Genomic DNA, 24,023 nt, shown 5'->3' on the forward strand with positions numbered 1-24,023 from the left:
TGGGAAACGTTCAGCTGTGACTGCCATAAATATGGAAAAGGCTCTGATCCAGTTGGGTAAGTTTTCTTCCACCCTGTACGTCAACATCTGACTAGCCCATTCCCTGGGAAGCATATAATCTTTGTTCTTCCTTGCCTCCTCTCTTTCCCTTTCGCAGATCAGCAATGAAAACATGTTAATATATTCCCCAGCCCAAATTCTATTCTTCAACTCCAGAGAAACATGCCTGCCTAAGAATTCACACTCAGAGCGGGACTCACCAACGTCCAACATTAGCAATGTTGGAAGCTTACCTGCTGCGGTAGTCCCAGGTGCATCCTGTTGATTCCTGCTGCCGCACCGGGAACTGACGATCCCTTGCACTCCAGTGTGCCGGTACTACCCCTGAAATGATAGGTAATGGTGCAGCTGGCCCTTCAACAATTTGTTCCTTAGGCCCCGCATTAAACTGAGACACAATTCGCTTTGCTTCTGCCAAAGCATCGGTACCCAACGCTTTAGCCCTCACCGCCGGAGCGAGAATGCCTGCCTTCCCCAACCCACAGTGCATATTAAAAGCAGGCGGGGAGTACCCCATAGAAAAAGTGTCTTTGCAGGCCTGTGTAACAAAGAGTGTTGTGATCTCTGTAGAAAGACACCTGGAGCCAGGAGGTATTCTTAAGCCATCTTTATTCAGTCTCCAGTTCAGGTTACATCTGTCTCTACTCCAGCCAGCCTAGTGTGGTACCAGCCCCACCAGGAGCAGCCTGCCTAGCTGCTCAGCCCATCTTTAACTGCCAACACTCATCCACTCAGACACCCAGGCATTCCATGCATCACAGGCACACCAACATTCTATGACCATCTCACGCTCTGGCTGAGCAGCTAGTGGCAGCAGGGCTGGACTACAAGTTATTCAATTAAGTAGGATATAACATTATCCCTTTTTCTTCAACGAAAACAAACATGCAAGTGATAAAACATCAAGGAAGAACTATCCACAAGAAAAATGAATAAAGGTACATGTCCCACGGATGCAAACATAAAATAACATCGCAGGAGAAAGAACCATTATACAAAGAACGGATAAGATAAATACATTTGAAAAACAATATCTCCCATCCCTTCATTAAAGATAAAAACATTATGAAGCAAGAATAACATTACCCGAAATACATTTGAAGCATTTTGCATTAAACACTGTGACATAATGCACTACAACTCAAAGGGTAAAAGACCCCACTCAACCAATGCCCAAAGTACTAACCTAGAGTAGCACTAAAGATAGCATACTCTACTACAACAATCCCAAAAGAAAGGGAACCAAACATGTATATGGGTCGTCACCCATAGAAACTCCCATGAAGGGACATACATAAGTACTGCGCGCAACTAAAACTCAACCCTCTGTGCAACACTAACTCAACCCTGTGTGCAACAATAACTCAACCCTGTGTGAGGGTTAACCATAAAAAATGTACATTAGTACTGCGCGCAACTATCTATGGACAAAACCATAACCCAACCCAGTGTGTGGGTTAACCTAGGTACTCCAAACCCCTTGAAGAGGTTACATACCCCCATGAAGGAGTAACCAAAATAACTGAGCAAAGGGCTGTTACCCACAACCTTCCCTTGAGTATGGGAACAATGTGATGACCACCCACAGGAACCCATCCTCAAACTGTAAACCTGTGGCATCACGACATCAAATGTGCTGTAGAAGACACACATATTAACTGATACTCCAAGAAATGTGAACTATAGTGCTTTTGAATACCCACTATAGACAAAACATCTAAACATGCCCCTCGAAAACAAACAAAGATGCCACCATACAACCACCGGTGAGCGACTCCTCACCCGAATTTTCCTGAACAAAGACTACCCTTGCGTAAAAGGGTACGAAGGTTACTGCACACTTTCACCCAAGTTCCATAAACGATTACAAAGATAAGCAATGCCAACCCTATGTCATACGTTTTACACCAAACTGTAGAACAAAATTAGAAAAAAAAACGTTCTGGTGTGAAAACAAAACTCACACATTTGGTAAGAGGGGCTCAAAACACAGTCCAGTGACAGCTCAACACAATCCAGTGACAGCTCAACACAGTCCAGTGTCAAGCATCAAAACAAAGTGCACTGCCAGAATTTGAAAATAATGAAAGATCCTCTTCTTCGTTAGAGAACACATCTGTGCACCAAACAAATCAACAAGATCCTGGGAGCGCAAACACCCTCTTTACATAACTGAAAAGTCACCATGGCTCACCACGACATGCTGGACATAGCAATAAGCATGCAGAAAGAGCACTACCCCCAACATACTTGAAACGGAGGTTCTCCAGGAGAAAACCCAAAACGACATTGCTTCAAAATGTTCTGGAATCGCAAGCGCAGCATTGACCTCGTACTTGTTGTCATTCAACTTTATTGAGACATGCTCTGAGCAGCGTGGTTGGCACAAGGAAAGAAGATCGCCTTGACATACCATGTGCCACTACCAACCCTAAGATGGCGGTACGCTTTGGACGTTGCGCCGGGTGGCTCCAGGCGCGCAGATGCTCCAAAGCGTCCTCTGTGAAGCACAGCCGTCATCGAAGATCCCTCGAACATGAACGCATCACGCAGGATCCCACGAGGAAACTCCAAGTAAGTTTGCGCGCGCTGTATGAGACTCGCGCCCAGTATTTTGAACTTCACACGGCAGTTACTGACGCCCGCAGACAAGATGTCTCAGCGGACTGAAACAATAAAAGACAAAACGTGACCAACATCTCCTGGGTGGGCACAGAAAACAGCCGGCTAGGTTGCCCAAAACCACAACTTGCACATTGCTCAGAGAATCCTGTGTGTCCCACAGTGCCCAGAGGATCCTGTGTGTCTCTGCAAGACTCGCAGAGAGCCTACCTGCCATCAAACAACGTAAACACCAGTACCTTGTTCCTCTGTGCAGACACATACCGCAGGGGCCCATCCTACTTGTTCCTTGTGCCGATAAATGTACACCTCTGAAGAAAGCATGGAGACTGCTTTGAAGTGCTGTGGTTACTGATCATCCATTCCGTGATGTGGCAGGAAAACACACATGTAGCATTATGAAGACATAGTTGTCTTGGAGGCACTATAGATCGCTGCGAATGTCAATTAAGCACCAAACTTCACCAAATGTGCAGCCACTTCAAACTGTTTGATCAAACATCTTAATTACAATAAATCCAAGATTTTTCCTTTTTTTTTTTGGTAAGACTGTATACTCTGTGGAGCGATGTGGCTGGAACACCAACAACTGGTTGAAGTGAACACTTCCCCTCCAACTCACGAAATCCTTTCAGCTGAAAACGTTGTAGCAGAAAGCGTTGTGGCTGAAACTACTCTTTCAACACACTGTAGTCCTTTAAGTGACAAATGTTGTGGCTGGAACACCAGATGCGGCTGTAGCTTAGCTACTCCTCCAACTCACTGTAGTCCTTTAGATGTTTGTAGTATTCCCAGGCTGTAATGTCTTTATTGATGACACTTCTCTGTGGGCTGTCCATTGGAAAGGACACTGGTGGGGCTGGCGCTGGCTTTCCTGGGAAATCTTTCTTTATATATGTAGTAGCTTGTAGGATCTCTTGGTTTCTCCTTGTTTCCTTTGTAGTTCCTTTGTTTCAGTGGTTCACCAAGAGTCTCTAGGGTTCAAGTCCGCTCGTCGCCAAAATAAATGTTGTGATCTCTGTAGAAAGACACCTGGAGCCAGGAGGTATTCTTAAGCCATCTTTATTCAGTCTCCAGTTCAGGTTACATCTGTCTCTACTCCAGCCAGCCTAGTGTGGTACCAGCCCCACCAGGAGCAGCCTGCCTAGCTGCTCAGCCCATCTTCAACTGCCAACACTCATCCACTCAGACACCCAGGCATTCCATGCATCACAGGCACACCAACATTCTATGACCATCTCACGCTCTGGCTGAGCAGCTAGTGGCAGCAGGGCTAGACTACAAGTTATTCAATTAAGTAGGATATAACAAAGAGCTTCTTACAGATTTTCTACCGTTTCCTGCCTCTCTGTCTGCCCTCTCCTGACCCATTCCTTTTCAATATATTTTGTTTGTTTACGGCACATTCTGCAGGCCTTCTTCTGACCAATCACTTTTTAGGTCTTATGTGCATGACACCTGGGCTATCAGCTGTGTCATCATGGTGAAAGAATTATATTTTCTACTTACTTTAATGGGCTTCGGGTCAACCTCCTTCAGCCACTGGCTCTTTTAAAACATTTTTTTTGACTCCAGAACATTTAAGCACCGTCTTGAGACATTGTTGATCACACCTTGGATCAGCCCATTGGAGTATTTTATCCTTACTCTTTTTCTATGGATTTTTAGATGTTTCCTTCCGCTGCCATAGGAGTGCAAGAATGACTACTGTACATGTGAAATCAGTTAGCGAGTGGCCGACTGAGAGAACGCTGACTGATGAATACAGGCCCCAGCTAGGCCCGCAGGACACAAGGGTTCGCTCTCCTGTAATGGAATCTATAAGGAAGTTGGCACGGAAACTGCAAAGTACAAAGACAGCATTTATTAACCCTTAAAGGTGGTCCTACAATCCACACAACACTCTTCAGTATTGCATAGAGTAGCACAAAGAACTTGCGTACACAGTCCCCTTTTATACACAACAGAGGGGCTCATAAGTGGGTGGATACAACATGAGGCTGAAGAACATTACCATATATGGTCATTTTCGATACTAAATCAATATGTGGGCGGAGCTAACACACTCCTTGAGCCCGCGAAAACATGGTCAAGCAAGGCTAACTGATAACAAATGTGGTCAAGTCTGGGCATGTGCCAGATGGACAAAGGAGCTATTTATAGACTGTTACTAGGCAGATTACAAGAGCAACTAACACAGAGGTTGGACTCTTCTCGTGGGGAACACGTGGAAGCATGACAATACAAAATGGAGTCCGAACTTCGGTCAACATAACAGAGAAAACATGATCTATAAGAGGGGAATTAATGTCTTTAGTAAATGCTTAATCACATCGTTGTTTCACTTTACAACAGACGACCCTTTCAGCATTTACTGAAGACATCCGGCTTGTTAGAATAATCATCATATATATCAATTATCATCATCTCTTCTACTTCCTTAGCTAAACGTTTCTGATAAGTGACATTGGCAATAGCTTTCTTATCGGGGATACAAAATGATACACATAATGAGCAGAGTAAAGGACCACACTGAACGCAGATACAGCATGAAAACAGAACCGCTACAATAATGCAGAGACCAGTTAGAACCTTCCATCCCCAGGCAGTAATTAACGCCCAAAACCATCCAGAAAAGGACCAAGTGCCGTTTTCCGTATGGATCTCAGCTGCAATCTTATGCAGTTTATTGATGGCATTATAAACTGATGGCGTATGATCAGGAATAAACACACAACAGCTACTTCCAATAATTTTACATGCTCCTCCTCTGTCAGCTAGCATAACATCTAATACCATACGATTCTGCAATGCAACAATTCTAGTGATCTGTAATTCCTCCGTAAGATTCCCAAAAGCAGCAGCAGTCTGATTGGTCACAGCTTCTACCACTCTTGTTAATCTTCGGATCTTCCTACTGTTCAGGGCAGCTCCAACAAAGAAAAACAGTCCCAAGTTAAAATCAATATACTGTTGCAGACTGGTGTCAGTCTGATCTACATCATCAATTGATAAAGTACGTTTATACCTATTTACAGTCACATTATTTAATAATTTCAAATCCTTATGATAAGATGCGGGAGCTAAGAATACTGGAGGTAATAGAAATGATACATAGCATACCCCAGACCACCCAGCCGGCAGACGGTAATAACCTTTATTTCCACACACAAAGTACGTATTATGGGAGGCTAAGAAGGTACTATTGTTCAACCCATCAATATTTAAAACAGTAATGCAATCACTAACACCAACAGGAATAAAACCCACACTCTGGACACACAGGTCCGCTTGAGCTTGTGCTACTTGAATTACAAACTTGTCCCTTCCCACAGTGTCTCTTGTGTTCGTAAAGATGTAGGGAATGGATTCATTGTCTGGTCGGTACTCTTCCCACTCCCAAATTGTCCCATTCGCTTGTGGATACCCATTTTTGTCTTGATGGCATTCTTTATTGAGTCTGAAGAGCAATCGTCCCACTGTTGGTTTCCGAGTAGCAAAAAGCAAGGTATACCATGCTCTACAAGAGCCATTATGAGAGAAAGGAAGTGGTATAAATGGCGTTCCTCCTTTCTTCTGATGAGCTGGCATCATCCCACATATCCAACAGTTCGTAGCATTCGTAGCAACGTGGGTATGATGCAGCATCTGGATGAAAGTGTTATTCAAGTAAGATTGTCGATGCTTCAATTCTTGATACGGTAATGTATAAAAGTAGTGCTCCTCAGGCACCGGAGTTGTCAACACAAGAATCTTCCGAGCGGGAGTTACATCCTCCACGAACCATGTGGTTATCCCAACAATGGCTACTGTCAACATGAACCCTAATGCGCAAAGTATTTTCTTTTTCTCCATATCAAAGCTAAAGAAAACCCAATATCTTCCTGAAACTAGAAGTCTGTCAGAACTCTTCCCCTTGGGCAGCGGTTGATTTCTTCACCAGCGGGCCAAGACGGGTGTCACTACACTAATGCAGGGCTGATCCCCCCCCCTTGCCTCATCGGCTCTCCGTTTCACTAACCCAAGGGCCGTTCTGACAGTATGTCCCGGTACTGGAAAACTCACTTCCTTGGTCGAAGATGATATCGCCTTCCTCCAGGAGTCGCGTGGTCCGGAAAGAGCTCCTCAGTGGCGTTGGGCTCCGCAGCACGGCCTGTCTCTGCAGCCAAAATTTCTCGTTGATCGGTCAGCACGGCAGGTTCCACCAATCCGGGCGGCACCGTCCTACAGTGCAGAGAGTGGATCCAATTCTTTCGGTTGGAAACTCGCACAGCCGTCCTCGTTGCGAGGAGGACCTGCTCAGGGCCCACCCATCTCGGTTCCAAGCTGTTCGTCCTGTCGAAAACTTTCACCATGACATGGTCACCAGGCGGGAGACCATGTCCTTCACCGGTAGACCGATCAGGGAGTGCCTCTCGGACCTGTTGATGAATAGAAACCAAGTTATCCGTTAACTGTGCCAGATAATCGTTCATCATTACACAAGGTACATCATACACAGCCTTAGGTTTTGGTGGACCCCAAATATTCATTGGGCGTCCAAAAACAATTTCGTAAGGTGTAAGGCCAGTTCGAGAGTGTGGTACCGATCTAATTGACAATAACGCCAGTGGCAGAGCGTCTGGCCAAGTCAAAGACGTCGAAGCTTGAATTTTGGCGATCTTAAGCTTCAGTGTACCATTATACTTCTCAACTAGGCCTGCAGACTGAGGGTGAAACACGGCGTGGAACTTCTGAGTGATGCCTAGACCCTTCAAGACATACTTTATAACGTCCGCTACAAAGTGAGGGCCATTATCGCTCCACAGAAGTCTACAAACACCATATCGGGGGAAAAACTCCTTCAGCAGCAGCTTCGCAGTAGTCATCGCAGTATTGTCTTTCGTAGGGTACGCTTCAACCCATTTGCTGAAAGCGCAGTCCACTACTAGAACATACTTCAGATTATTACAGCGCTCAAGCTGGATGTAATCCATCTGCAGAACCTCAAAGGGTGCAGTGGGTGTCACAAATCCTCCTGCTGGAGTTCGAGTACCCTTTCCTGGGTTGTACCTCAGGCAGATCATACAGGTCTGCACCACCCTCTTCGCTGTGCTAGCAATCTCTGGATGCTCCCAGACTTGGGTAAGCAATTTCACAATTGCGGAAGCTCCAACATGTGCTAGCCCATGTGCCATCTGAACCATAGGCTGTACAAAAGCCGTAGGTAATTTCCATCTATCCATCTGCTTATTTCTCCAGCAACCCTCATCATCCAATTCTCCCTCAGTAGCCCATTGTTCCCGCTCTTTGTCAGAAGCGGTCCTTTGCATTTCTCGCACTTCCTCCTTCGCATCATGCCATCTTTCCACCTGTGACTTCACTACATACACGGCAGTAGTACCGGGCTGCATCGCAGTTTCCCGTGCTACTCGATCTGCCAACGCATTCCCTTCTCCAACTTTGTCAACTACTTTCCTATGGGCGCTACACTTAACGATAGCAATTTTCTTTGGGTATGTCAATGCGGTTAAAAGATTGTGAACTAACTCTCCATGCATTATCTGTACTCCATGTGACGTTAAAAACCCTCTCTCCTTCCAGAGTAGGCCGAAGTCATGCGCTACTCCGAAGGCATAGCGGCTATCTGTATAAACATTCACACATAGTCCTGTACTGAGCTCACATGCTCGTGTTAATGCTATCAGTTCCGCTGCTTGGGCTGATTTCTGTGGTATGCGTGCTGTCTCCACTATCGTTTGTAATGTGGTAATTGCATATGCTGCTGAAGCCGTACCATCTGGTAGCTTCAGACAGGATCCATCCACCCACAGTTCCCCATCTACATCTGGAAAGGGCGTATCCTGGAGATCAATACGACCCTTTGTTTGTTCCTCAGTCACGAGAATACAATCATGCGCTTTCCGCGCCTCAGGCTGGGTTTCGGGGTATGGCAACAATGTTGCCGGGTTTAACGTTACGCACCTTTTTAACGTAATATGAGGAGCCAAAAGCGTCAACTCATATCCTGTTAAACGGGCGCTGGTCAAATGCTGCGTCTTCGTTTCATTGAGTAGGGCATCGACAGCATGGGGGACTAATACCAACAACTTATGAGATAACACAATTCCCTCACTTTGGCGTATTGACACAGCCGTCGCCGCAACCGAGCGAAAACACCCTGGTAATGCTCGGGCAACAGGATCAAGTACAGCCGAAAAATATGCACATGGGCGCTGCTTATCGCCGTGCATCTGCACTAAAACTGACAATGCACATCCATCTTTCTCATGCACATACAACGAAAAGGGTTTTGCATAATCAGGGGTTCCTAACACTGGTGCTGAACAAAGGGCCTGTCGTAGTTGCTGAAAAGCAGTATCACACTCATCTGACCAAGGGATTGGGATAGGCGTGTCCTTTGTCAAAAGGGCTAACAATGGCTTAGCTATGTGCGAAAACCCCAATATCCACTGTCTGCAAAAAGAAACGAGGCCCAAAAATGCACGCACATCCTTCTGTGTGGATGGTCTCGGTGTATCCAAAATTACTTGGATACGATCCGGTGTGAGTGCACGTCCCTCCTTAGACAAAAGGTGACCCAAATAAGTCACCTTTGGTCTACAGAATTGCAATTTCTTCCTAGATACCTTATGATTGTGGGACGCTAAAAAGGAAAGTAAGGATAACGTACTTTTTTCACACAACTCCAGGGTGTCAGCCGCCAGCAAGATGTCATCGACATATTGAATGAGGGCGACCCCCTCGAGCAGAGCAAAAGAATCCAATTGTCGTTTCAAAGCCTGACTGTAAATGCTAGGGCTTTCTGTATAGCCCTGGGGAATCCTACAGAAACGATAAGATCTATTATTCAATGTAAACCCAAAAAGATATCGGCTATCAGGGTGAATGGGAATGGAAAAGAAGGCATTCTTCAAATCAATCACTGAGAACATGGTCGCCGTAGGCGGGACCAAGGTAAGCAACGTCGTGATATCGGAAACCACTGGGTATTGAGGTATCACGATCTTGTTCACTTCTCTCAAATCAATTATGAACCGATAAACTCTGGCATCCGTATCCTTTTTCAGTATAGGAAGAATCGGACTGTTACAAATGTTGTAGGGGACTTCCTCGACTACCCCAACCGTTATCAAATCCTGCACTATCTGTATGAGAGCCTCCTCACCCTCCTGGGAAATACGGTACTGTGGGAGGCGAGGTAACACCGCCCCCTCCTGGACGCTGATGTGGACCGATGGAATCACCATTTGTCCTACATCAGTATCCGAAGTTGCCCACAAAGCACGAGGGAGGGTAGCTAACAGCGCATCCTCTGACATCGTACACATTCGTTCTGATCGGGGGTAGTTGTCATTCAGTATTACCCGTACACCAGCAGGGGAGCAACGGATCGTAGCCCTAAAATGCTTTAACATATCAAGACCCATAATGTTGTCCGGTGTGTACGGGGCAAGCAGAAACGGACAGGGTGCAGAAAAAGAATCAACCTTAAACATGAGGGGCTGTGAAAGAGGGCTTCGGGAGAGTGTACCATCGAACCCTACCGATGTGACCATTAAGCCGGATGGGGGAGCCCCCGGAACCAATTGCTTAGATAGCGCACTACGTGTCGCTCCTGTATCCACTAGGAACTGATCAGTAGAGCCCAAAACCTCAGCCGATACATAAGGGCCCTTCTGATCGACCGGCACCTCAACTGATTCTAACCCCCATCCAACGCAATCCTATGCATGCTGAGAGTCATGGTACCCCGACCGGTCAATTCCTGATGCTTGATACTGATGCTGGCGATCGAAAACATTTGATCTATCTCGGTGCTGCCCAGCAGAGTCAAAACGAGCCTGTTCGTTAGAATTCCCTCGAAAGTTCGAGAAACTCCCTCTACCTCGCGGGCCACCAGAGGTATGCCCCTGACGCGATGCATGCAACACCGGGCAGTCCCTAGCCCAATGACCCGATTGCTTACAATACGCACATTGGTTCCTATTTAAATCAGATCGGCCCAAGGGAGGACCATAAGATCCTCCCCTACCTCTATTACTACCCCGTCGGGGCGGGCCATAGACTTGTGCCAACATCACCTTTGTTTTCAAATCTTTCGATTTCTTTTCCTCCTGGCCCTTTGCTTCTTGCTCCTGACGCTCATAATACTGGGCGATAGTCAGGAGGGCCGTCGGTGTAGCGGAGGACCAAGAACTTTCACTCGCTTTTAGACGGGCCGCAACTGCCGGCAGCAGATTAGCCACATATTTATCCGCAAAAAGGTGGCGACCCGTATCGTCAGTAAGCGACTGGCCACTAAAATCATGAAACGTCTCCTCAAAGCGCGTAAAAAAGTCCGCAACTGACTCGTCAACTTTCTGTTTACATGCAGCTAACATATTCCAGTCAATCTTTTTAGGGGGGATAATTGTCTTCAACTTAGTCACAATAGCAGCAGGGAGATCTAAAATATTCTGGGGCGGTTTCTGCGCGGGCTTCCTCTCCCTATCCTCATCTTCCAATTCAGACCATCGAGCCTTAAAAGTGGCAACATCATCTACCTTCCGCACAGATCGCCACATGTCTGGTGGTAGAATAAGACCAAAGAACAAATCTATGTCTGCTAAAGTCATGACGCAAGAATTCAAGGCCCCCTCGACTTCTTCATAGAAGGCCGCTGGATTCTTGCGGGGGTCGGGCAGCGCATTCTTCAATGCCATAACATCAGCCCTATGCCATGGAGTGTAAACCCAATTATACACAAAATATCCCTTAGCATCGGCGGAGGTAATGTCCGAGCTAGTCCCCGCTCCTTTAGGAGGAACATACAAAGGCGCCGCCTCTCGCATTGGTTTAACATGCACTAGATCGCTCTTATCTGATTGAGAGGTGGATGAGTGGCCCTCTGTTGTACACGATTCCGATTGCTTCTCCTCCCCTGCTCGCTGGCGCGCTTTCTCTTTAAAGACCAGCACCTCGTCCCACAAGGCGAACAGCCGCCGAGCCATATCTGGAGCCTTAGAAAAAGAGAAAACACCATTACGCAATGCTTTAGCATCCGATGACACTTCGTCGGGCTCAAAAACACCAGAACGTTTCCGGAAAGCATCAATCACTTCCTCCGCAAAATGACCCAGAAAATACAATTTATCTCTCTCCTGCCACGGCCCCCAAGTATGGAATAATTCCTCTATGGATATCTTGCCGTTAAGTGCACGGAAGGAAATTTGCCGAAGCTGAGCCATTTGCTCGGCTGATAACATGGACCGCGTATCTACCTTACCCGTACCCGGGACAGAATCTTGTGGCCTCGGAGCAGATGCGCCAACATAAGGGGGCGGAGAGCGATCTAGTAAATAAAAATCATCATCAAGATTATTAAGGACAGGATAAAGTGGCTGCCGAACAGCGTATTGACCCGAAACTTGTAGCCTACGCTCCTTCTCTTGCCTGTCCGTCTGCTCTCTGTCCTCCCGACGCTTCGCTTCCTGTGCTCGCACATGATCATTCTTCCGTTGTTCTTTATCAAACAGCGCTTTCTCACGCTTCTCTCGCTCACGCACCTCCTTTACCCACAACCGCACACACTCAAACATATCCTGACGAGCACGCCGCTTACACATACACTGTTCCACATACTCAATCTTACGTATATCAAACGATCCATACAAAGGCCATCGTAACTCAGGATCCTTTTTTGTATATTTCCTCCATACTGTGCTGTACATTATGGAAGAAAGACCATGCTTCACATACATATCCCTATTAGGAGTCCCCTCTGGGGGAGCTGGAGCAGATTCCTCGAGGTTCAACCGGTTTCCGAAACAGCAGCACAACTTACGGAGTGCGCTGAAAGCAGGCATGCTCAGAAATAATGCAAAATATGCAATATTATAGAAAAATGGCACTTAATCGTTGCGCCGTTCAAAGTTACACAGCTCCGGAGAAATCTCTCCACATTACCTGCCTATATGTGTTGCAACGCATATATATTCACAAAGACAAATTCAAAATATGACTAGTCATCACAAATCAAACTCAAATAGCCAGATCAGGCTTCAAAAACTCGGAGCAAGTACCGTACACCGGTTCTTACCAATCAAGAGTCCAGATTCCAACTGCCAAGCTCCACAATCGCCCAAACGGCTTTCACGGCAAGACCGACAGAAGAGGTCTCAGTCGAGGACCGGCGCCACCCAGACGGTCAGCTCGGAAGGGAAGGAAGAAAAACCTCGGGATGCCAGGGCTAAGACGCCGCGGGCAGTGATCACGTCCCCGGTCAAATTCCTCACCTTCGTCGCGACCAGTCCTTCGGGCATCCGAGTCGCCGATGAGCCCCACGTGACGGGCGCCAATTGATGAATACAGGCCCCAGCTAGGCCCGCAGGACACAAGGGTTCGCTCTCCTGTAATGGAATCTATAAGGAAGTTGGCACGGAAACTGCAAAGTACAAAGACAGCATTTATTAACCCTTAAAGGTGGTCCTACAATCCACACAACACTCTTCAGTATTGCATAGAGTAGCACAAAGAACTTGCGTACACAGTCCCCTTTTATACACAACAGAGGGGCTCATAAGTGGGTGGATACAACATGAGGCTGAAGAACATTACCATATATGGTCAGTTTCGATACTAAATCAATATGTGGGCGGATCTAACTCACTCCTTGAGCCCGCGAAAACATGGTCAAGCAAGGCTAACTGATAACAGATGTGGTCAAGTCTGGGCATGTGCAAGATGGACAAAGGAGCTATTTATAGACTGTTACTAGGCAGATTACAAGAGCAACTAACACAGAGGTTGGACTCTTCTCGTGGGGAACACGTGGAAGCATGACAATACAAAATGGAGTCCGAACTTCGGTCAACATAACAGAGAAAACATGATCTATAAGAGGGGAATTAATGTCTTTAGTAAATGCTTAATCACATCGTTGTTTCACTTTACAACACTGACCAAAATATACAAAACAAATGATGCTGCAGAAAAGAAAACAGTTCTTTTTTCTGTAGCACCCTTTTTCAAATGCATTTGTCTGTGTTTTAGTAAAGTAGGATTAACATTCTTGCAGCGTGTGCACTCCAGATATGAACGACACAAACATTTCTAACCTACAGGGTTTGGCAATGCAGGTGTAAATTTACCCGCTTCTCCCACCCCAGCCCATTAGGGAAAACACTGTGTAAAGAAAGTGTCAAATTAATTTGAGAGAAATTGATTTAGACTTATCCAAATTTATTTTCATTGTATTTTTGTTACTTTACATTTGTTATTTATGTTTCTTCATTGTTGTTTCACTATCTTTTTACCGGTGTATTTATGCATAGATATAAAATTTCAAGTCTGCCCACTATCTCCTCTTTGCATCTGTGAAGTTTAAGTTATTATTCAACTTGGTTTGATCATTAAATCTAAGAACTGACCAACACTAGCTGTTCCTTCATCAACATTGATAGACATCTTGTCATCCTTCCCTCCATCTCTTGAACACTTCATCCTTTTCATCTAACCTGAAGAGTGCAAGGAACCAGCAAAATATTCTGCTTGTTAAGCTGAGCAATGTCTTATCCTCTTATCCTCTTATGAAACTGTTGATCAAACATAGTGCTAAGAAGTAGATGACCCACCTTCATTCTAAAGTAATAGCTAAATAAGCAGTAAAAAGATTTGTCTAATGATGAGGGAGAAATTGATTTTCTTGAAAAACTTTTTATTATTGTATTATTCAGTTGTTTTAGTACATACTCATGATTTTAGCTGCACCCACAATATCATTTTAATACAGAAATAAAAAAACTGTTGCTTAAACATGAAATACCTTGAAAAAACAAGACAAGTGTCATTTGGCAAATCAGGAACAGTTTGTTTAATTAAACAGAGCAGCAGGGAGAACAGTTACAGTTGCAGGTTCTGAGGTCTCAATTTACAATTGGTCTGCGGCCTCTTTTCAAACAGTTCATAATGGGCAATAAAATATTTCCCATAGTCCATGTACAGTAAGGAATATAAGATGCTGCCTTTGGCGACATAAATTAATTGTCTAATAGAAAATACAGGTGGGCCTCGACCTTGCGTGGACACAATGTAGCCAGTGGGTAATGTGTCCCGATGTCTGGCATGAAGAGCACATGATCAGTGATAACTTTTGAAAGGACTCCATTTTACTCTGCAGTTCCTTGGCAGTGAATAGGTGTGGTACACCCATAATATACAGGGGGCACTTAACAATATAATAATGCATAACTTTTCATTGTACATTGCAGGCCTGGAGGAAGAGGTCACTTTTCATTTTCCTATAGAACTGCAGAAGGATTGTGACAGTTAAGCGGGTGACTGGACTTTGCTAAGGGGGTCAGTTGTGCAGATGACTGGACTTTGCTAAGGGGGTTTGCCAGCATTGAAACATCTCCAAAGTTCTCAGTATAACAAGACTAGAGCCGTACTTTGATCAAAGGTTGTATTAAAAATCGTTGCCTTGTGTGATTGACTTATGGAGATTAGAACCATGCGTTGCTTTCTGTGTGAAATAATATTTATTGGTTAATATGTAGCCTTTGGAGGACTTTCAGGTCTTGTGTAATGTGTTTGGAATAGGGAAGTCAGTAAAGTATTTATGTGTCCTAAATGATACAGTAGGCCTTCACTTTGTCTCGATAATGCCCTTGTGCCCATCGGACTGCTGGATGAAGGAACTTTGACATTTCTTTGTTTATAATCAGCAGAGTGCAACCAAGGTGCTACAGGGAGCACCTGAAGGACATGATCTTGTTCTCCTTAAATACTAAATCTTTAAGATCTTCTGAGACTGTTATGCTGAGGCAGTTGTATTTCTGGTTAGGTAGTAGAGGAGGTAATCATTTTACCAGTTCCTGTTCACTGCTGGAAAACTCTCGGGAGAGATAAATATGAAATCGTCATAACCAAGTTAAGAACCTTGCTAAATCTGCATTGTTCAACTAGTTGCGCCCCATCACTGTTGCAGACAATAAGTGCCTGGAAAGGTTAGCGTATAGTGTGATTTATAAAGGATCTCATTATCTTCATCATCAGCATTCTCATAACATATCAGAGGGCTATCTAAGTTGATGTTGAGGGTAATGATGGATGTCACTTCCTCATGATGCTTCTGTCCCATACTCCTATTTTTCGTCTTGGTGCCATACTCCAATTTCTAGCACAACCCGTTATGGAAATACTCTTGTTCCCATATCCTTTTTTGGTGACTTGCCATAGCAGTGTGGCTTGTAAATTACATGTGCTATATGGGCCCTTGTCACTATTGTACTGTTAATGAGTACTTAGTAAGTATGTGAGTTGAATGAGAGGTGTGTAATATGTACTCTTTAACATCACAACAATTAGAAAGCTCTGCTTGTCAGGCCTTAAGGGGCTGCGTAAAACATAGTTCCGTTTTGTCCGTTTTAGGATCGAAGCAAGGAAGTTTTCCCAAAGGAAATGGCCAAGTGCTCGACCAAGGAACAGCATTTCTAATGTATCTGCCCCAATAAATTGCCAATAATATGTTTTCTAGGACCTTTGCTTTAAGTCCCAACCATGGGAGACAAATCATGAGATTATTAACCACAATGGAAAGCAGGGTGGACTGGCAAGGAAGACAACACCACACTGTTTCCTCTCTTGATGTTGGTCGGGACAAACAAAGGCGGTCACTAGGATGACCTAGGTACGTACATACATTGCAGTCAGGCCATCAAAGGTGACGTTTGTGGTTCGGAAAGCTGCAGCAGATACACAATTAGGAACAGATCAGCGAAGGCTGGCGTCACATCAGAAGCTTTCCTTCGCACGCACCTTGCCCCAGCAGCTGGCCGCAGTGCTATGCGGTTGTTTCATGAAGGCCATATGCAGAAGGAGCTATGGGGTGAGTCATCCGCCTGGAATGTGACTGTCTGAGCAGGCAGCGCGCGCTGATGGTTACAATCATGCGGAGTGAAAGGCACTGTAGGGGCCTGCGCTTCTTCACAGACATGCGCTCGAGGCCTCCTCTCCAGTCCCTACTATTAAAGGTCAGAAGGCGAACGCTGTTTCAGTTATGCTAATGAAAGTATTCGTTCAAACATACCTCCTGGAAACCCTATCAGGTGATTAGCTGTGCTTTATTGATCGATTGATTGTGTGACTGGAAAATTTCCCCAGATATCTATTTAATCTTTAGCCCGTCTTCAATCACATTTCGAACTGCATGCTGCCCCAACATTTAGTGCCAGCTTTCATTTCAATTAGCAAGTTTAATGAGACGGGTCTGGTGGCTTAGTGGACCAATAGTTCACTGTAGGGGCACGTGTTTGACCTCAGGGTCACAGGTTCGAATCCTGCTTGGTCCTCTCAGCTTTACAAATACAGTTTATGTTATGACATTATTTTGCATTTTGGCTTTCTTTCAAAATGAGTTAATTTCATACACAAAAAGCCATAATATAGAATTTGCCAGTTTTTTGCTTACATCTGGCCAAATAAAAATACGGGTGGCTTTGCTTCAAAGCTGGTTTGTTTTCCATAACTCCTTTTATAAATCCATGCAGTGACCATATCTATGCAGTGAATGAAGGTATTGTTTCTTTTATCATCATGAAGTTTCCAAACATCGTGACTCTGGAAGTGGTTCTGCTTTTAACCGGTGGAGTAAAGTAACCCTTCCAAATACTGAAGTAGAAAAGAGCAACTTTATTTTCAGTTTTAGCTCACACACATATATCTATTTTGATGAGAATGTGTTCTACTATAATGTTAATGGTAGAATATAATTGGTGAGATAGAGCACATGGGTTAATTTATGCTAAGTAAAAACGTGTAAAACATAATTGTTGCCAAGAAAATTGAATTTCTGAATAGTCTGTTCTCCCCCCTAAATGGTAAATAACATAAGACAGTGCAAAATGTTTTTTTTCCTCCTGACCTTGGCTTTGGGGGAAGGCAGAGGAAAACAGTAAACGAAAAAACAGTAAACGAAAAAAACCAGTGGCTCCTGGGAGTAAAATGGGAAACCCTTATATTTCCATTCAAATATTAAGCACCGGGAAAAGATGGCGTAACATACATAGTTAAAAGGAATAAAGTAAAATCTGGGTGGAAGTCCCTGTCACGCATTTTCTCAAGAATGCTTTTGGGGAAAAATGATTGACTTCATTTTTTCAAGAAATTCACATAGAAACTCTGCACATATATTGCCAGTGAACGAAAAAAGTAACTATGGTGTGCAAAAGGCTTCTCAGGTTGTAAATTCTACTGTGCCCACGTCCAGGAGGGATGGCAAGCTGCCATGCTCTGGTGGCTTGCTTGACTGGCTGTCACTGAGGGCTAAAAAGAGATACAGAGAGTGAAAACCATGTCAATGTATGCAGTCATGCAGTATGTACTTCCAATAAAAGTAACTTCTTTATATCTAACTTGTAATCATATTTGACTGTTCGGTATCCCTTGAAATACCTGATCGTACAATTTCCTAGCTGTCGGCCTCATTAACGCTGTGATAAATTTCAAATATGGTGCAAACAGTGTTTGTACAGGATTTGAAATCAGGAAATATGTGTAAATTGTGCGTGGACATGGGATTTGCATGTGCAGTTCCATCTATGTAATGTCTTTGGGAATGTCTATGGGTAACACAGTGTCAAAATGGAGTTGCTATGGGTTAAAATGGGTCACATTCACCATTTGTGCATGGTATTCCCCATTTCTTGGTAATTTCCGTGTGAAAGTAGTAACTTGTGAACTTCCAGCTACACAGAGAGGAGGCATAATAGCCAATACCCCCCAAATAGCTAACTAATTCATTGGTTTGTTATGTGTGTTTGAACAGGCTATGCATTGTCATAAGTATGTAATAAAAGTGCAAATTATGTCTTGTATTATTTACTGTAAAGGCATGGTTATTCTAGAAACAGTTACTATCTTTTCAAGGTGGTGGGATCCTGTTGTGTTATGTCGTTTCTGACTTGGTGTTGTTGTGTTTGTCTGATGCAGGTGTCCATGAAGGAAGTAGGAGACGGGCTGCATGAGCAGATGAACTGCATGATGGGGGCCCTGCAGGAACTGAAGCTCCTCCAGGTCCAGATGGAGCTAGAGCGGATGGAGATTTCAGGGGGTCCTTCGAACCAGACTTCAAGTGGCGCCCAATGCCAGTGCTGCTGGGAGAGCCACAAGGCACTGAGTGGAAGGAGCGAGTGTAGACCTCCGCAAGAGCCTGCACCCATCGCTGAGAGGTATTCAGAAGAGCGCCACTCATACTTCTCCTCAAGCTCCACCAATGTGTTCAGCACAGACTCATCACTGGGCAGTGGCCACAGACACATGTTCCTGCCCTTCAGAACTACGTATAGTGACAGGGATCCATCGGAGACTGTGTCCACGTCATCCACTCTGCCTGCCATGGAATGCTGGACTCCTGGGACCTGTCAGTCAGTGAGTTCTGAATATGAAAGCATACCTCACACAGGCGCATTCCACACTCGCGAAGTACCTGCTGGCTATGACCGAGGTTCCCAAGAAGGCAGCGTCTGTGACAACACAGAAGACTGGACTTCTTCCCTCATGTCTCAGAGTAGGAATCGCCAACCACTTGTCCTGGGGGACAACATTTTTGCAGATCTGGTGGAGAACTGGTTGGATCTACCAGAAGTAGACAAAAAGGGAGAGATGGCAGACCCCTCGTTGCCTATCAGCAGATCCCAAGAGGTCTGCAGGAAGTTCTCCTTGACAGCAAACATCTTTAAAAAGTTCTTGCGGAGTGTGAGGCCGGACAAGTTGAAACTGCTGAAGGAGAAACCAGGCTGGCTTCCAGCCAGCGACAAAGGAACTGACATTCCCAAGCGCTCGAAAAAGATCAGTAAGCAAAAAGGGACATTTTATTTTTCATTTCATAATATGCGCAACGCTTGCAGCATAGCAGAAAAACGCATAAACAAGGAGTATAGCAAGGAAAAGGCCAGGGTTTGCACCAAGAGAGTAAATCCTCCTACAGACCATGCACGAAACGGGTTTGACTTCAACACTGTCGTTTGGGTATAAATCTGTATTTATTGTTCAATTATCTGCTCATCTTTCAGAAGAAAGTTGCAATGCTCTGGTTAGCAGCAACTGCTCCCGTCAACCTTTGCTCTATTACCCTCTTGAATGCTGGGTGCTGGCATGTGATGTCACGCCCTGCATACATGGACTGTACCTTCATGTACTGTGCTAAAATGTCCTCAGTGAGCGGAACTTGTTATGGTTACAAGCACTATAAAGCATCCAGAATGAAGACATAAAATGGGAATAGGATAACTAGGAACCCTCAACCACACAATACTGCCCTTTTGTTTATTAAAACTGTCATTGTCAAAAAAAGCCACCATGTTCATGTCGGATATATGATTTCTGTCCTCATTCTCTTTGCTCCTATCTAATGGCAGTGACACCATGACATTCATGTTATAAAATGCTGGGTGAAGATGGTCTAATATAACTGGCAAAAACAGGGTGATGTTTCCATCCTGACCAGGCCTTCGAAACAGGGGTAATGCGTCACCAGGCATCGATCAGAGTGAAGTGATCAGTACAAATTATCTTGATCTCACAAAACAAGAACAAAATTATTTCTAGCTTCTTTAAATAAAAATATATTATCATTTTTGTTCAGGAAAAGATGAAAATACAGAGCATTGCTGTCAAAGATTTTGCCCCACTTGCAACTGCTATGTGGCAAGTTGAATAAGTCATTGATCACACAGTACTCAAGGGTCTGGCAAAATGCCCTAGACCACACCCCACTCATGTGAAAATTGTTGATGTATCTTTAGGTAAAATAATTCATAAGAGAAGTTTTCTAATTATTTGTGCTCCATAAATCCATGGGCAACACAGTGCTGGAATGGGCGGAGAAGTAGTAAATATTGGGTATAGGTGCCGAATGGATCTCCTGCATTTCATTATAGTCTTGGCTTGAGTTTCCTTCTGACCTTCCTTGGGTAACATTTTGTACTTCCGGAATGGACATACACACTTTTGTAACTGACAGATTACTATATATAAGCACTAATCATGGATTTATTGCCTGCCATTGATGTGCACCTAGCACTTGCAGATCTGTGGTGGAATCTTCCAGCATGGCATGTCAGTATGATAGTCATTCAGCCGCTAGACTTCCTTCTCAGGGGCGTAACGCAAGCCCTTGCAGCCCCTGAGGCGCAGGGGGGCGCCCAACCCTTCAGGGGGGCCCATTCAGCCCACAGTCAATGGATACCTGTGCGATATGGGATATTCAGGGGCCCCTCGTTTTGTTCTGCCAGGGGGCCCCCATCATATTGCGTTTCGCCACTGTTCCTTCTAACATGAAGAGCAGGGGTCCAAACAAAAGCAGTCAGAGATTGAGGTCATTTTTCTTTAGAATCTGCAGTGTTCTGAAAACTAATCGTTGTGTTGCTAAGCACCAGGGCATGTGTGATAGTTTTTTATAAACAGTTTATTTTTTACAAAGGATTGATTCCCTGCCACTGGAGGGCAGTAGATATTGACAGTGTTAATCCCTGTAGAACACAATATTAGGGAACAAGTTCTTTGCTGGTTATTGCTGAGATTGCTGAAGGTTTATTTGTTTCTCCCCACATTCTGCGCATTCACAATCAATTAGACTACACTGTTCTCAGGTACATTTCTAGATTTTGTCCTTCGGTGGGATAAGGTGGAGTCAAAGAGACTCGTACAATCATAAACAATAGACCGATCATAATATGTTCAAGAAAAATGGTTGTCTAATTAATTGCCCCCCAGAACATTCGATGATTTTCGAATACATTTTACTATCAGAATTGATTAGGGTTATGGGTCTGTATGAGGACAGGGCATCTTTCTGTTTTCCTTTCTTGGGGAAGACTACTATATCCGTTTCTTTCCAGGACTCTGGAGGAGCTCCCTAGTACTGGATTTCTAAAAAGAGATCCAGTAGCAGTGGGTTAATAGCCTGACTGAGTAATTTATAAAGCTCTAGTGGGAGCCGATCCGGTCCAGGTGCTTTTCTAGGGGGCAGGTCAAAAAGTGCCTGCTCCACTTCTTCTAGGGTGATTTCTTCTTCGAGTAGGTTACTACTCTCCGAATACAATTTGCGGACAAGATCTGCTTTTGAAGATAATGCCTAAATTCCTGGATCTTCTCTGTTTCACTGAGATTGCTCGGACCCTGATCATATAGATTCTGATAAAATTTCTGGAATTCTCTAACTATACTGTTGGTGTCGGTATGTATCTGCCTGTTAGAATGGGGAACCTCTGGTTGGCACAGGTAGGTACTTGTGACAAGCAGCGGTCCCTTCTTCTATTCAGGGCGAGGGAATTACCCCTTCAGAACAACCCCTGCTCACCCTATAGGTAGTGTGGCGCGAGCAGTCAGGGCTAAACTTCAGGGCGCTAGTCAGTTAAGCATTTATGATCACACACAGTAAACCACAATGATCCCCCACAAACGGACACCAGGCGTAAGTTGTATCAAAAATACGGATGCTTTATATAAAAGATTCTTGGTTACGCAGGCATGTACAAGACCATCAATAACGGTTACGAAATGGAAGCCACAAGATGATAATTAGGCACTGTTCTTGTCTTTGGTAACTTATTCGATCACGAGCGCTTCACAGGGCTCGGTTGAGTCGGTCCAGTCACGACGATGCGCAGTGCACCCAGGGTACAGTGATACGGGGAAATCAGAACGTTGCGGACCCCGAGTCCGATAGAGAGTTCACTGTACCTGGGAACGGGCGATGTGCTTGGACGAGTCTTCAGGAGAGATGCAGGTTCTGCACCTCGTGGGTCTTCCGGATCAAGAATTCAGCGGGCGGCTTTCGGTAGACAGGTGCGGCCCAGGGCCTCCGACACGGACTGTGCGGGAGGTCACTGCGGAGGGCGGCACGGTCAGACTCAGGCTGGGAGGTGAAGCGGGGCGACCGGATACGTTACGACGTATGGGCGGCCGTCCGAGGCTGGATTTCACTTCCCCACTAGAAATCCGGCGGGAGGGCGAAAGGGCACCAAGCGCGCTCCAGTAGCAGGCAGGTGACAGGGAAGCGGGACGGCCAGACTCGATGGGTCCAGAGCGACTCAGGTAGAGCGGGGCTCTCGGCGAGTGGAGGCGGCCAGGCTTCTGGGTGTCACGGCCCTAGGAGGGATGCGAAGGTGCGCAGGGCACTCCGGCGGGAGAAAGCACACGGCTCGAATTCTCAGACGAGCGGAGACACGGTGAACCCACTGGTCCTGGGGTTCAGTTCAGGGGGCAAGCTCTTCTTCCAAGCCCTTGGAGATAGTTGAAGAACAAAGTGCAAAAGTCTCTTTCAGTCTTTTTCCTCTCCTTCCTTAGCAAGGCACCTACTGCAGGCCAGTCCCTCAGGTCAGGGAAAGTTACTCCTCCTTCAGCTTCTTCCAGGTCCTTCTAGTCGGGCAGAGTTCCTTCGTGGTTCAATCTGGATCTGATTTCTTAGGAGCCAGGCTCCTACTTTTATACAGGGATTCTTTTATTCTTTAGCGCCAGGGGGCCTGGGCCTGGCTCAGTCCAGTTTTGGAGCACTCTGTTGTGGTGACTCGGCTTGTTCCTTTCAGCAGCAGGGCAGAGACATCAGCCGCTCCACAGGGGGCGGCGCCGGCTTTGTGGTGGCAGAGCACAGGTCTATTCAAGAGTCAGGGTGCACTCCTCCCACCCATCCTGGGGTAATCTCCCTACCCACCACCTGGCAGCCAACCTGTCTCCTGGAATCCCCCAGCCCTGCTCCTGTACTGTTGCTAGGCAGAACACACACACACAGCAGAGGCAGACTGAGATGGTTAGGCACGCAAAGGCTAACTTTCTAAAAGTAGCATTTGCAAACCCAGGATATCAAAATAACCTTTACTAAAAGACGTATTTTATTATCCTGAGTTCAGGCATACTAAACATGACTTTCTACCATGCTCTCTGAGTCCACTGGGGTCACAGCGTGTAGCGATCCCAGCAGCCCATTCTGGCCTATGGAGAGCAGGTAGCCTTCAATAGTGAAAAACGAAAATGGCTGTAATTCACTATTAAGACATGCCACACACATCAGGGCATGTCCTACCTTACACCTACAATGCACCCTGCGCTCAGACCTACCAGAGGGGTGACTAACATGTAGTTAAGGGAAGGTTTAGGGACTGGTAAGTGGGGACACTTGCTCAGTCAGCGCGACGGTACCAGACCGCGCGCAGGTTCTGCAGTGGCAGACCCTAGACACATTTTACCCCGCTGCTTCGGTGGGTGGCACAACCAGTGCTGCAAGCCCACTAGCAGCATTTGGATATACGAGCCCTTGGCACCCCTGGTGCACTCTACTAGGGACTGATAGTAAACCAAAT

The 24,023-nt window shown here is 45.4% G+C and overlaps 1 protein-coding gene across 1 annotated transcript in view; it reads left to right on the forward strand.

The window, feature by feature from the left end:
• Nucleotides 1-19,881, forward strand: part of INKA2 (inka box actin regulator 2) — a 31,857-nt gene extending 11,976 nt beyond the window's left edge. Inside the window, exon 2 of the mRNA XM_085599653.1 lies at nt 18,655-19,881. Coding sequence (XP_085455779.1) covers nt 18,661-19,698 — 1,038 coding nt within the window. The 5' untranslated portion in view covers nt 18,655-18,660 and the 3' untranslated portion in view covers nt 19,699-19,881. The remainder of the gene's footprint in view (nt 1-18,654) is intronic.
• Nucleotides 19,882-24,023: the final 4,142 nt, after the last annotated feature.

Source organism: Triturus cristatus, chromosome 1_1 (genome assembly GCF_964204655.1).
Source record: "Triturus cristatus chromosome 1_1, aTriCri1.1, whole genome shotgun sequence".
Taxonomy (NCBI): domain Eukaryota; kingdom Metazoa; phylum Chordata; class Amphibia; order Caudata; family Salamandridae; genus Triturus; species Triturus cristatus.